General features: G+C 48.1%; 1 protein-coding gene across 1 annotated transcript in view; it reads right to left on the bottom strand.

Moving 5' to 3' along the window:
• kif26ba (kinesin family member 26Ba) overlaps window positions 1-14,480 on the bottom strand; it is a 183,242-nt gene extending 168,762 nt beyond the window's left edge. The window contains exons 1-2 of the mRNA XM_041847853.2: window positions 13,907-14,480; window positions 13,071-13,466 (exon numbers count right to left, since the gene is read on the bottom strand). Of these exons, the coding sequence (XP_041703787.2) occupies window positions 13,071-13,466; window positions 13,907-13,966 (456 nt within the window). The 5' untranslated portion in view covers window positions 13,967-14,480. The remainder of the gene's footprint in view (window positions 1-13,070; window positions 13,467-13,906) is intronic.
• Window positions 14,481-15,512: the final 1,032 nt, after the last annotated feature.

A 15,512-nucleotide genomic window follows, 5' to 3' on the forward strand; every position in this document is an offset into this window, starting at 1 on the left:
CAGGGGTAGGCCGTCATTGTAAATAAGAATTTGTTCTTAACTGACTTGCCTAGTTAAATAAAGGTTAAATAAAACATTCAAACACATATTCAACCACAAAGACCAGGGAGGTTTTCCAATGGGCACCTTTTGGTACTTGGGGAAAAATAATAATAACAAGCAGGCTATGAATATCCCTTTGAGCATGGTGAAGTAATTAATTACACTTTGGCTGGTGTATCAATACACCCAGTCACTACAAAGATACAGGCGTCCTTCCTAACTCAATTGCCGGAGAGGAAAGAAACCGCTCATGGATTTCACCATGAGGCCAATGGTGACTTTAAAACAGTTACATAGTTTAATGGCTGTGATCGGAGAAAACTGAGGATGGATCAACAACATAGTTACTCCACAATACTAACCTTTTGAGTGAAAAGAAGAAAGCCTGTACAGAATAAAAATATTCCAAAACATACATCCTGTTTGCAATAAGGCACTAAAGTAAAACTGCAAAAAATTTTGCAAATAAATGAATTTTATGTCCTGAATACAAAGTGTTATGTTTGGGGCAAATCCAACACAACACATCACTGAGTACCACTCTTCATATTTTCAAGCATGGTGGTGGCTGCATTATGTTATGGGTATGCTTGTCATCGGCAAGGACTAGGGAGTTTAAGATAAAAATAAATGGAATAGAGCTAAGCACAGGCAAAATCCTAGAGGAAAGCCTGGTTCAGTCTGCTTTCCAACAGACACTGGGAGACAAATTCACCTTTCAGCAGGACAATAACCTAAAACACAAGGCCAAATATACACTGGAGTTGCTTACCAAGACAACATTGAATGTTCCTGAGTGGCCTAGTTATCGTTTTGACTTAAAATCGGCTTGAAAATCTATGGCAAGACATGAAAATGGCTGCCTAGCAATAATCAACAACCAACTTGACAGAGCTTGAAGAATTTTTAAAATAATAATGTGCAAATATTGTAGAATCCGGGTGTGCAAAGCTCTTAGAGATTTACCCAGAAAGACTCACAGCTATAATCTCTGCCAAAGGTGATACTAACATGTATTGACTCAGAGGATTGAGCAAGTGATGGTGAAAAATAAGCAAAAAGGAGAGAGACGGATACAGAAAGAGCCTGTATGAGAAGTTCTTCGAGTCAGCTATCAGCATCCCTCCATCCCTCCATCTCTCTCTCTGCCTTTTTATTTTTCATCCATTCATCCCATCTCGCTGTATTGACGAAGGGACCTCTTTATATGGTAATGCCTTTCCCACCTGTGAGTCATGAAGAGCACATTAACGCTGACACACACACAGGCGTGAAGAGCACATTAACGCTGACTGAGATATGTATGCATCTCACATGTCATATGTCGCTGCAACGGAGGGTGACACGGTTACGAGAGCGATGCTGTATGTGTGGGTGATTCTCATGAAACCAGTTTTAGCAATTTGAGTTGCAAAACCATTATGCATCTGCAAAGATCAACTACAGTATCATTCTGAGGACTAAGATGTCTCGTTTTTGGCAAAGTGTCTTATTTTAAATACATTTTACATTTTCACCTGAATTTTGTTCATTTCCATCCCAAATTCTCATTACCAAAATGCATCCAAATTAAATTATTTGGTCATTTTATACAATACAAATATGTTGCTGTCGTAGTTTGTCCATAAATCAGAAAAATTGTATACTAGTTGAAGTTTACATTAAACTATAATATGTATTACGAACAAACAATGTGTCTGTGGACAAGTGTCTCATTACCATAACACTTTTTCAAGTTCCTTTAAATAAAGTTGTATTCACCCATGATGCATCATATAGAGGAGTAGTAGTAGAAGTTAAGTAAATGTATTTGCTTATATGCCTTCAGAATGAGGTTCTTATTCTAAAACATCCCCTTTACCCCACTTGGCCTTCTCGGAAACAGCTAAAAATCTCAAAGTGGGAAAAATATAAAATTGTATAATTTAATTTTTAACATTTTTATTTTCAGTGGTATGTTTAACACAGGCCTTTTCATTAGGGCAGACATTTTTTAAAGTATTAATGAGAATTTGGTGGAAATGGTGGTCAAATCCAATAATATCTGATCAAAAAACATAATAATAATTATGAAATACAAAATCTCAGCGATCCAAGATGAAATGTTTTGAAAAATGACAAGCTCTCACAGTCTCACTGCAGAATCCAACTTTTGTCCATAAACGTCACATTTCTAAGGTTAAGTTTAGGCGTTAAGGTTTGAACAAAAACAACTCCACGGTTAAAGGAACGTTCCAGACATTTCTTTCCTCAACATTGTTGAACAGAACACATTACGAACATGTAGGACCAGATTTTACCCTCAGTGACTTATTTGGGGCTAATCACGTGTTTTTTGAAAAAACGACAACGGCTTCAGGGAGGAGTGAGGTTGATTTCCTGATCTTCACTTGTCTCACCCCCAAATGTGGGAATTTGAAAAAGAGGGTGCTCCTAGTTAAACAGCCATGAGCATGTAGTTCTGTGTCAGTCAGAGAGCTTTTCTCGTTAGTACTGTCAGAGAACCTATAGTGTGTAGAATGGCTGCTGCAAGCGATGACAACCCTGCAGAGTTGGACGATTACAACTTTTATCAAGGGTTGTTGAATGATCAGAATCAGAATCACCTTTATTCACCAAGTACATTTACACATACCCGGAATAGACAAGACACAGCCCACTGAGCACAGACGTCAGTTCAATGTTTCGTTTTGGTTGAGTTGTCAATTAACGTGAATTCAACGTGAAATCAAAAATAAATTCACCATGTCATTGGATTTAGGTTAACGGTTGGTTTTTGCCCTTACGTTGATTACTTTTTGCAAATCCAATCAGTTTTCCATGTTGATTCAATGTTTTTTGGTTGAAATGTGGAAAACAATGTTGATTCAACCAGTTTTTGCCCAGAGGAAGAATACAATATCGGAGCATAAAGCTCTGGAGTATAGGCTGATTGCTTAGTTTGTCAATTTTTTGGCAGAGTGAACGCATGTTGGAGAGGAACAAGCCAGGAAGCAAAGCACGGAGGCCCCGTCTCCTAAAGCGCACAAGAGCCCTTGGAGTCAGAGCTCGTGGCTTACATGTGACCCTCGGAGTCAGAGCTCGTGGCTTACATGTGACCCTCGGAGCCGGAGCTCGTGGCTTACATGTGATCTTTGGAGTCAGAGCTCGTGGCTTACATGTGACCCTCGGAGCTGGAGCTCGTGGCTTACATGTGACCCTCAGAGTCAGAGCTCATGGCATTCATGTGACCCTCGGAGTCAGAGCTCGTGGCTTACATGTGACCCTCGGAGTCAGAGCTCGTGGCTTACATGTGACCCTCGGAGTAAGAGCTCGTGGCTTACGCCCATCTGCCATCCCCGACGCCCGCAAAACCCAAGCCTACTTGTTGGTAATAGCGCTCACCGTTGTCCCCTAGTGGCCGCTTACCTGGACAGACATGGAATTTCGAAGTAGATGTTGACCATACTGTCTGGTAAGGTAGTGGCACTCTATGTTACATGGGAGTCAGTAACAGAAATAAAACCTCCCTAAACTGGGATCTGAGCCAGGGACACACCTACTTGTACATTATAGTAAATGTCCCTTATGGCTCATACGCATACATGCCCACACACACCCACACACACACACACTCTCTGACCCACTTCATTGAGCTGAACCTGACTAACCAAGAACAGACCGCTCACCAGTTACGATTTGGCCGTGGGTGGTTGAGGGTTACATGCGCACACACACACACGCACACGCACGAACCAGGTCTTAAATAACTTCAACTGTGTTACCAGATTTTTCTCTGAGCCTCCAGCTACAAGTGCGTCTATAAAAACCCTCCCATGCAGTGTCACTGACATCTACCTCTATTCCCTGACCCCTCTCCTCCCTTACTGTCTCCCTCCATCACCCCTCCTTCCTCTACAGTCCATTCCTTCCCTTCTTCCCACCCTCTATTCTTACATTTCTCTCCTTCCTCCCATACATTCTCTATCCCTGTTTTTCTTTGATAGCACTCCTCCTCCCCTCCTTCTCCTCCCATCCTCCTCCACCTCACTCCTGCAGCTGGCTTGTCAGTCATAAAAGGTGTAAGCTAACACAACGTCTGAAACCTGAAGCACAGCACAGCTAACAAACACGTCCACTTCAAAAACAACTATGATTTCAGATCCCTCCATTATGAATGGAATGGGAGAATGGGGGAGGAAAAAGCTTCTACCATCAATCCATGAAGTCCATCAGAAACAGAGACCCCTCTCTGCTCTGCTGTCCCTGTAGTCATGCAATAGGGTTCATCCCTTTCTTTCCTTTTTCCTTCTCTTTCCTTTTCCTTCTCTCCATCGCCCTCCAACCCAGAGCCTTGCGGACACACACGGCAGTGGCAGATATCGGCGAGTGACATTTTCTAACATGGACCCCGCTGCTGCACTCTTCAACTGTGCGGTGTCGTGTCTGTTTCAGTGCCCCCCTGTGTGTTTGTGTTTGTACGCTCAGCACGCTTCCTGGAAGCAAACAGCAGAGACTGAGAACCAGGTCTCCCCACAGTGGCTCTGTGAAGGTCATGATTAGCATAGGAACACTAATGTCTGCTGGTTCTGTCAAAGGAGGGAACAGGAAGCAGAAGATTACAGAGGTGATGGACGTATCATCCCTGCGTCCCAAATGATACCCTATTCCCTTTATAGTGCACTACTTTTGACCGGTTCCATAGGGCTCTGGTGAAAGGTATCGCACTATATAGGGAACAGGGTGCAATTTGGAACAGAACCCATGTCCCTGCCCTCTCAAAGAGACTTAGCATCTACCAGCCCTGTTCTTGTCAGAACAACACAGATTTGCCCAAACAACAACCCTCAGGTCAACCTCTCTCTCTCTCCCCATCCCTAATAGTCTTGTCCGAGCCAGAACAGCTCATAGGGCAGCAGCCTATCTCCTGTTTCTGTAGCGTGAGACAGATTTATGTACAAGTACACCCCCTGGACAGGATGCTAGTCTATCGCAAGGCCCAATCAATAATAACAGTACACTTTGTCCCAACGATGAGAATGAATCAAATGAATCACATCAAACCATTCTAGTTATGCATCTTTCTCCTGATAAGAACAGAAAGTTGCCCAGCCAGAGAGCTCAACCAGCAAATAAAGTCTACCAACGTCCCTTTACACAAATCAACAATTTGACCGCCCAGTGCCTTTAATAGTCCTGTATTAGTGGTCCGATATATCCGTCTGGAGCGCCAGCGCTGGCAGCACCCCACCCCCAAACTACTTCCCGTGGCTTTGCATATCGGGTGGGCCATTTAAAACGGTTGATGCTTATCATCACCATCATCATTATAATTATCATTGGAAGAGCAGTCACATTGATGATTCAAAAAAACAAAACAAAAATATTATTATCATTTTTTAAATTCTGATTTTTCAGGGGTGCTGCTCACCCTACTTCCTGCGGCTATGCTGATATTGTCACGAGTTACAAAGCCAGAACCCAGAAGCAGACCAGGACAAGGTAAGTTGAAACGAAGGTGAGTGTTTATTTACAAATTCAAGAGTGATGCTGAATAATCCAGGGAACAGAGCGGGCGGCGTTGATTAGTTGTTGGGGGTGCAGTGGTTGATCCCATCATGGCTCGGCAGCCGCCGACCACCAGGCAGAGGTTGGATGAAGGTTCCGGACGAGTGACTGCAGATGGAACAAAACGGAGGTAAGTAAACAACAAACCAACAAGGTGCAAAAACAACAAAACTAACGCTAGAAGCTCTAAGACTGATACTCTGGTAAACCTACTGTTCATGGCTAACGATCCGGCAGGGAATGGATGTTAGGCCAGAGCCTAAGAAGGGTGATGATCAGGACCAGGTGTGCAGATTGCTGATGGGATGCAGGTGCGGAAATCAAGAGAGCTCCCCGGAGCGTTCCAGAACCCTCGGGAAACTGGAGATCACGAGCAGAAAAACTAGTCCACAGACAGGACCCGACTCAGACTGCCGGGATCGTTACAGTACCCCCCCTCCGACAACGCCACCGGGCGGACTCCCCGGAGCGCCAGGATGGAGGCGGTAGAAGTCACGGATGAGGTCAGCATCTAGGATCTGTCGCCGCGGAATCCAACTCCTCTCTTCAGGACCATACCCCTCCCAGTCCACGAGATACTGGAAACCCCGGCCCCGCCGTCTGGAATCCATGATGCGTCGCACCGTGTAGGCAGGACCACCTCCGATCATCCGAGGAGGAGGAGGAGGAGGCGGAGGAGGCAACAGAGGACTGAGGAAAACAGGCTTGAGGCAGGAGACATGAAAGGTGGGATGGACTCTGAGCGTCCTCGGTAGTTTGAGTCGAACTGCCACTGGATTGATCACCTTCTCCACCACAAACGGACCAATGAACTTCGGTAACAACTTCCTAGACTCAGTCCGTAACGGAAGATCCTGTGTGGCCAACCAGACCCTATCTCCGATGGTATAGGTGGGAGCGGGGATCCGGCCACGATTCGCCTGGAGCTGATACCGGTCCGAAACTCTAAGGAGTGCCTTTCTGGCCCGATGCCAGGTCCGGTGGCAACGACGAATATGGGCCTGAACAGAGGGCACTGAGAGCTCCTTCTCCTGAGAAGGGAACAAGGGAGGTTGGTAGCCATACAGGCACTGGAAGGGAGACATCCCAGTGGCAGATGTAGGGAGAGTATTGTGGGCATACTCAACCCAAGGCAACTGAGAGACCCAGGAGGTGGGGTTGGAAGAGACCAGGCAGCGTAGCGTGGATTCCATCTTCTGGTTGGCTCTCTTCGCCTGACCATTGGATTGGGGGTGAAAACCAGATGTGAGACTGACTGTAGCTCCAATGGCCAAACAGAAGGACTTCCAGACAGCAGAGGTAAACTGAGGGCCACGGTCGGAAACGATATCACTGGGCAAACCGTGGACCCTGAAAACCTCCCTAACCAGGATCTCGGACGTCTCCGAGGCAGAGGGAAGCTTGGCAATTGGCACAAAGTGGGCGAACTTGCTGAATCTGTCCACGATAGTCAGAACGACCGTGTTCCCCTCAGAAGCGGGCAACCCAGTGACGAAGTCCAGGGGCCAGATGCGACCATGGTCGCCGGGGAATAGGAAGGGGGGTGAAGTAGTCCAGAGCTGGGCCGATTGGTACTCTTATTCTGCGCACACACTGGACAGGCAGCAACAAAACCCCCGAGTATCCTCGGCCATGGCAGGCCACCAAAAACGTCTGCGAAGAAACGCCATCGTCCGAGCCACGCCAGGGTGACAAGCCATCTTGCTGGCGTGGGACCATTTGAGGACAGCAGGACGAACCGACTCAGGCACAAACAACCGACCGGGTGGACCGTTACCGGGACCGGGCTGAGTCCGAAGGGCCGCCATCACCTCCTCCTCAATCTTCCACATAACTGCTCCCACGACGCAGTTCCGGGGGAGAATTGTCTCGGTCTTGGACCCACTCTCCTCCGTCTTGGAGAACATCCGGGACAAGGCGTCCGCCTTGCCGTTCTTAGATCCAGGTCGGAACGTCAGGGAAAACTTGAATCGTCCGAAAAACAACGCCCACCTGGCCTGACGGGAGTTGAGACGTCTAGCCGATTGCACGTAAGCAAGATTCTTGTGGTCAGTCCAGACAATAAACGGTTGCTCCGCCCCTCCAACCAGTGGCGCCACTCCTCCAAGGCAAGTTTCACCGCGAGAAGCTCCCGGTTACCCACATCGTAATTCCTCTCCGCAGGCGAAAGGCGACGAGAGTAGTAGGCGCAGGGATGGAGTTTACTGTCCGTGGAGCATCGCTGCGACAGGATGGCGCCAACTCCCACATCAGACGCGCCCACTTCAACGACGAACTGACGGGCCGTGTCCGGTTGAGAGAGAATCGGTGCGTTGGTGAATCGCCTCTTCAAATCCAGAAACGCTCGATCCGCCTCCGGATTCCACTTGAAGGTCCTGATACTGGAAGTCAAGGCAGTTAACGGAGCGGCCACACGGCTGTAATCCCGGATGAATCTGTGGTAGAAATTCGCAAACCCCAAAAATCTCTGGAGCTGCAATCTCGTACCGGGCTGGGCCCATTCCAGAACCGCTCTAACCTTCTCCTGGTCCATCCTAATCTCTCCCCTGGAGATGATGTACCCGAGAAAGGATGTCGTGTGGGCGTGAAACTCGCACTTCTCGGCCTTCACGAACAGGCGATTCTCCAACAATCGCTGCAGAACCTGCCGGACATGCTGGACGTGGTCGGAAGGTTCCTTCGAGAAGATCAGAATGTCATCCAGGTAAACAAACACAAAGAGACCGATCATATCTCTCAGGACGTCGTTCACCATACTCTGGAATACCGCTGGAGCATTGGTCAGTCCAAACGGCATCACCTGATACTCGAAGTGACCCATCGGTGTATTGAAACCCCGTCAACCACTCGTCCCCCTCTCTGATCCGGACCATGTGATACGCATTGCGTAGGTCTAGCTTGGTGAACACCGTAGCACCCTGTAAGGAGTCGAAGGCAGAACTCATCAAGGGCAGGGGATACTTGTTCTTGACCGTGATGTCATTCAACCCCCGATAATCAATACACGGTCGAAGAGAGCCATCCTTCTTACCCACAAAGAAGAATCCTGCCCCCCAGGGGTGATGACGAGGGACGAACGAGACCAGCAGCTAGGGACTCCTTGATGTAGGTCTCCAAAGCCTCACGTTCAGGTCGGGAGATACTGTATAACCTTCCCTTGGGGTAGACAGCTCCAGGGAACAGGTTGATGGCACAATCATATGGTCGGGTGGGGAGGGAGTGACAGAGCCTTCTGCTTACTGAAAACTTCCCCCAAATCGTGATATGTCTCGGGAACCAGGGACAAATCTGGGGGTTTAGCCTCAATCACCTGACTGGGAACCGAATGGGGACAGGCAGTCTTGAGACAGTTAGCATGACAATCAAGGCTCCAACTTCGTTACCTTGCCCGTCACCCAATCGAACGTGGGATTGTGTTCCTTCAGCCAGGGGTATCCAAGGACCAGAGGAACATGGGAAGACGGCAGAATGAAGAATGAAATCATCTCAGAATGATTCCCCGACAACAGCATCTTAACCGGTTCAGTCCTCATCGTGATACGTGCCAGACTACTGCCGTCCAGAGTGGTAGCTTCAATGGCTTCCGGCAATTGCTCCTTGGAAAGCCCCAGCTGTTCCACCAACTCGGCATCTAGAAAGCTTCCATCGGCACCTGAATCGATAAAAGCGTTAATCGCTAAGCTCTGATTCCTGTTCATAAGGGTAGCCGGGAAACGGGGTCTGACAGAGGTATTGAGAGGTCGAAACTGGCTCGCTAAAAGTCCTCCCAACTTTAGCGAGCCGCGCAGTTTGACGACCGCCGGGAACCAGTGGCGAGGTAATGTCCCGAACCACCACAGTAGAGGCAACAGTTAGTCCTACGTCTGTGTTGGCGCTCCTCCTTGGTTAACCCGTGCCGCCCCACTTGCATGGGTTCAGAATCGGGAGACAGAACCTCTCCACTAATCCTGTGTGGTGGCCGATGATCGACGTATTCTGATCCAATCCCCGACCCGACTGGAACCTGAGAAGCTGATCGGTTGGACGGAACCCATTGCTTCTCCCTCCTTCGCTCTCGGACTCGATTATCCACCCGAATAGACAAGGCTACCAAGCTGTCCAGGTCACTAGGCTCCGGATAGGAGATCAACTCATCCTTGAGCTGCTCCGACAGACCCTGGTAAAAGGCCGCTTGCAGAGACTCCTCATTCCACCCACTCTCCACAGCCAACGTCTTGAACTCGATCACGAAGTCGGCCACGCTGCAGTTCCTTGGCGAAGCGAAAACAGGCGCCTAGCTGCGTCCCCCCCCTCGGACGGAATGGTCGAAGAGCTTCCTCATCTCGGCCGTGAACCCCTGGTATGAAGCCATGCAGGATCCTGTCGTCCCAAACGGCTGAAGCCCACTCCAGCGCTCGACCACGCAGCAACTCCAATCACAAAGGCTATCCTAGCCTTGTCTGTGGCATAAGAGTAGGGCTGTAGATCGAACACTAATCCACACTGCATAAGGAAGGAACGGCATCTTCCCAGCTCCCCCTCATATTTATCCGGCGTCGGAACCTTGGGCTCACGGAAGGACACAGCTCCAGAAGCGGCAGGCGAGATGGGTGAAACCGGTAGTGGATCCTCCACCGGAAACTTGCGTTGGTTCTGGACCTCCGTCAGACCGGTAGAAAGGTTCCGAACTGACAACGCGATCTCCTGTAGTACCGTGCTATGATGGCCCAACATCTTCTCCTGATGGGTAATGGCATGGCGAACAGAGTCCAGGTCCGCTGGGTTCATTACTGGCCGGATCGTTCTGTCACGAGTTACAAAGCCAGAACCCAGAAGCAGACCAGGACAAGGTAAGTTGAAACGAAGGTGAGTGTTTATTTACAAATTCAAGAGTGATGCTGAATAATCCAGGGAACAGAGCGGGGCGGCGTTGATTAGTTGTTGGGGGTGCAGTGGTTGATCCCATCATGGCTCGGCAGCCGCCGACCACCAGGCAGAGGTTGGATGAAGGTTCCGGACGAGTGACTGCAGATGGAACAAAACGGAGGTAAGTAAACAACAAACCAACAAGGTGCAAAAACAACAAAACTAACGCTAGAAGCTCTAAGACTGATACTCTGGTAAACCTACTGTTCATGGCTAACGATCCGGCAGGGAATGGATGTTAGGCCAGAGCCTAAGAAGGGTGATGATCAGGACCAGGTGTGCAGATTGCTGATGGGATGCAGGTGCGGAAATCAAGAGAGCTCCCCGGAGCGTTCCAGAACCCTCGGGAAACTGGAGATCACGAGCAGAAAAACTAGTCCACAGACAGGACCCGACTCAGACTGCCGGGATCGTTACAGATATGGCTGCCCTCCAACATTGCTCTGAATGGAAAAGTTTGTAATGTCCGTTCTATTCTCATTCTATGTGAAAGCCTTTACCTGCTGAGTGTAATTCACTGGGAGAGTGCCCAACGTTCACCCTATAATCCACTATAATACTATAGACTGACACTCTAGCCAATTACCAGTATGTAATGGAGGCTGGGAAAGAGGTCAACTTTATCTGAACCCATACACAAACACGCACACGCACACAGGACTAAACACAGATTCTCCCACCCTCTTTAATACCATGCTCCATCTGACCGTGCAGCTTCTAGGGGATCATACCAACATCCTTTACCATTTCTACTGAATAAATCAGTAAAACAATGAATTGTCAAAGTCCAGATCCAGATGTTGGATTGGGTTTGTATAGGTAGTGAAATTGTCCCAAACATGATGGTTTCTCCCAGTTCCACTATGATTGTAATATAAATCTGTTAACCTGGTTGTCTGTCCTGATTGGTGAGCTCCTGACCTCGATAGGCTCCAGCTGTCTGGTGCTACACCCCTTGTGTCCACACTGGGGACTGCTCTATTGGCCTACCACAGTATGCTCTACCTGTCTGATGGTAAGAGATCCAGGGTGGTTGTCTCCACAGTATGCTCTACCTGTCTGATGGTAAGAGATCCAGGGTGGTTGTATCCACAGTATGCTCTACCTGTCTGATGGTAAGAGATCCAGGGTGGTTGTATCCACAGTATGCTCTACCTGTCTGATGGTAAGAGATCCAGGGTGGTTGTCTCCACAGTATGCTCTACCTGTCTGATGGTAAGAGATCCAGGGTGGTTGTCTCCACAGTATGCTCTACCTGTCTGATGGTAAGAGATCCAGGGTGGTTGTATCCACAGTATGCTCTACCTGTCTGATGGTAAGAGATCCAGGGTGGTTGTCTCCACAGTATGCTCTACCTGTCTGATGGTAAGAGATCCAGGGTGGTTGTATCCACAGTATGCTCTACCTGTCTGATGGTAAGAGATCCAGGGTGGTTGTATCCACAGTAAGCCCTACCTGTCTGATGGCAATAGAGGAGGTCACTCTGAGAAGAGATTGTTTACCGTAGTCACTGCGGTCAGTGCACAGGTGATGAGTTAGTGGATACAACCACCCTGGATTTCTTGCCATCAGACAGATAGAGAATACTGTAGATACAACCATCCTGGAATGGCAGACTATGGAGAGAACCCTACTTCAACAACCATGCTTGTTCCCAAATAGCAGGGTAAAAAAATGACAACTTTTATGTTCAGACCATGAAGGTTAGGCTGGAATGGGGAGATGGTTTAGTTTAAGTATAAAGTTGAGTTTATGAGTGCACTAACTCATAAACCCCTTAGAATAGACTCGTTTATGAATGGGACAATTAAGCACCACGGGAGTTGAACCCCATCTCATTTTTATCCTTTTAATTGGGATCATCCCATCACTACTTCCCCTCCCCCTGCGGTCTTTCTACAGCAGTCAGGGTCATGACGCATTTCCTCTGTTCGCTCTGGGTTTACAGTATGCGTGCTGTGCGGAGCAGAACGCTGTTATTTGTTACCAAATAACTCCCTCCCCAACCGGCTGCATTCGTCACTCTTTAGGGCCTAGACTCTTGGCAACGCAGAGAACATGGCAAGGCCGCATGAAATCCCCAATAAGTGTAAAGGCCTATTGCGCTTTACAGCGAGAGAACCTTCTTTAAGCAACACACGCGCGCGCACGCACAGACACACACCCCTGCACAGTGAAAATATTACGTATGCACCTCTTACTGTACATACAAATCCCTGGCGTTCATTTATCTGGGTTCAGAAAAAATAAATGGGTGGCCAAATTGTTCTATCCAACAGAAAATAACCCAACAATGGAAACGTAAAAAAAAACTATCATGGCAATAATCCATTAGGCCTTCATTAATCCCTATACAAAACGATGTGTAATGAATTAAATGGTACTGATTGATTTCAACTTTAGAAAAAGCTGATCGAACTGTATGTACATCATCATAATCATAACCAGGCCCAAGTTTGGGACCCCTGTTTACACCATAAAAATAAAAAACATTGTGTGGTCTTTGCCTATTGGTCGCCCGTCGCCAGATTCAGAGGCTGCTATAGCCGGGCAGCAGTGGATATAACCGGGCTTACCTTGCTGGAATAGGGGCCGGGAATCAGCAGCTTCAGCGCCTGCCTCTTCAGCTCTGCTAGCCGGGCGTTGCAGTTCTCACACCATATCCCCCTCTCTCTCTCAGAACCAGGGGAACTCCCACTGCCAGAGCCCGGCGAACCTGTACCGAAACCTGGCGAGCCACCCAGAGACCCGGGAGAACAGGTCCCGATCCCTGGGGATATGGTCCCGGGGGAACCAGAGAAGGAGCCCGGTGAAGAGGTGCCAGATCCTGGGGAGGGGGTGCCTGTGGAGCTAGGCATGGAGCCGGCTCCCTCTGGAGCGGGTCGGCTGCCGGTCCGGGACTCCTCGTAGGCCTTTCTGTACCATGTCTCAGGGGAGAAGGAGGCTGATTTAGTCGGAGACGTGTCGGTAATCTGTGGGGAGCACCATAAAGACAATCCTACCTTTAAGGTTCATTTCAATTGAGGAGACAAATATTAACTCACTAGAAGCACAACTTGGTCCATGGTATAAGACTTTACAATGTTTATAGGCTAAATTGCAGAGATGCAAAAATCCACGTAGGAAATAAACAGTTTGAACAAAAATAGCAAAAAAAACATGAACCTACAAAAACTAAAGTTGCGTATGATCTATCTGTTTACTGTTGCGTTCCCTAGCTAGCCTACCCGCTTCACCGCAGTAGCCTAATTAATTGCCAACGACATTCAAACCTGTAGCAAACATTATGGCACACCCTTACTGCTCTGATGGAATAAATGATAGCTCTGCTACACTTTTCACTGTTGTTGCTAGTGTTACAGATATAATCATCCAATCCACATAAACTAGAAAAATAGACTAGGCTACTTACCCCGTATTTTCTGCTCCTGCTGGTCACAGACCTCTCTTTGGTCCCAGACAGAGAAGTCATGCTGAAGGTGAGGAAAGGGGAAGCGAGGAGCGGGGAGAAAATATCTCGGTTGTTTTACATATAAGGAGACCAAATCGATTTCAATTAATTCCACGCCCCTCCGCGTGCTTCTCAATCATGAACCAATATCACGTAGATTGAATATAAATATAGCCTACTGTCTCCAACCATGAAAAACAATAACCTAACAGTAATACCGCTCAAATGGATCCAATACGCGCAATAATTAGTTCCTGTAACGACTTGAAATCCACAGTGAAAATGTGAACAGGTCCGCCTGTATGAGTGGGGTACAGACTGGTTTCTCTTTCTGGGAGCGGCGAAGTACAGCAAGCAGAGCAGTAGCAGAGCGAATGCAGCCGCTGCTGCACAGGCTCAGCGTAGACAGTGGGGACCCGCGTCTGCAGCGCTAGAGTCCGGAGTCCGAGGCAGAGGCACAGCTGTGGTATTCTGGCTGTCCGTGTGCCTGCAGGAGGCTCCGTGCTCATCTGAAGCCAGAGGTGCGGACTGGAGACAGACGCTCGCTCACATCTGGCTGGGGGAGGGTCCTCTCGGCCCCTTCCTCGCTGGCGGACCAATAGTGTATCAATGCTTGGTTGACTGACAGGTGGCAGCTCATTTGTCCTCTGTTAACTTTTGGAGGGGGTAAATGCTGATTAGAGAGGGAGGTAGTAGGCCTACAGCTTCGTAGCCTATTATAGACTATGGTTGCAAGATTGCATTAAAAGTATCTGGAGCAGATGTGGTAGGCTACAGTATGTTATGTTGGATCAAAAAGGTTTAAGCCTATTCAGTAATATCATTCATAAATACTCATCATCATCATCATGATCATCCGTTTTACCTCATTTCTACCAGCATATCACCTGTGCAACTATAGGAGAAAAAACTGTAGATCACCTTTACTCCACACACAGAGACACATAAAAATCTCTCCCTCACCCTCCGTTTGGCAAATCTGACCATAACTCTGTCCTCCTGATTTCTGCTTACAAGCAAAAACTCAAACAGGAAGTACAAGTGACGTGTTCAATACGGAAGTGGTCCGGTAAAGTGGATGCTAAGCTACAGGACTGTTTCGCTAGCACAGGCTGGAATATGTTCCGGGATTCATCCGATGGCATTGAGGAATTTACCACATCAGTTACTGGCTTCATTAATAAGTGCATCGACAACGTCTTCCCCACAGTGACCGTACTTACATATCCCAACCAGAAGCCATGAACTACAGGCAACATCCGCACTGAGCAAAAGGCTAGAGCGTCCGTTTTCAAGGAGTGGGACACTAATCCGGACGCTTATAAGAAATACAGCTACGCCCTCAGACGAACCATTAAACAGGCAAAGTGGATATACAGGTCCAAGATCGAATCCTACTACACCGGCTCTGACGCTCATCGGATGTGGCAGCAAACTATCACAGATTACAAAGGGAAACCCACCTGCGAGTGGTCCAGTGACGCGAGCCTACCAGACAAGCTAAATACCTTCTATGCTCGCTTTGAGGCAAGCAACACTGAACCATGCATACACCAGCTGTTCCGGA

This window comes from Coregonus clupeaformis, chromosome 25, assembly GCF_020615455.1.
Source record: "Coregonus clupeaformis isolate EN_2021a chromosome 25, ASM2061545v1, whole genome shotgun sequence".
NCBI classification, from domain to species: Eukaryota; Metazoa; Chordata; class Actinopteri; order Salmoniformes; family Salmonidae; genus Coregonus; species Coregonus clupeaformis.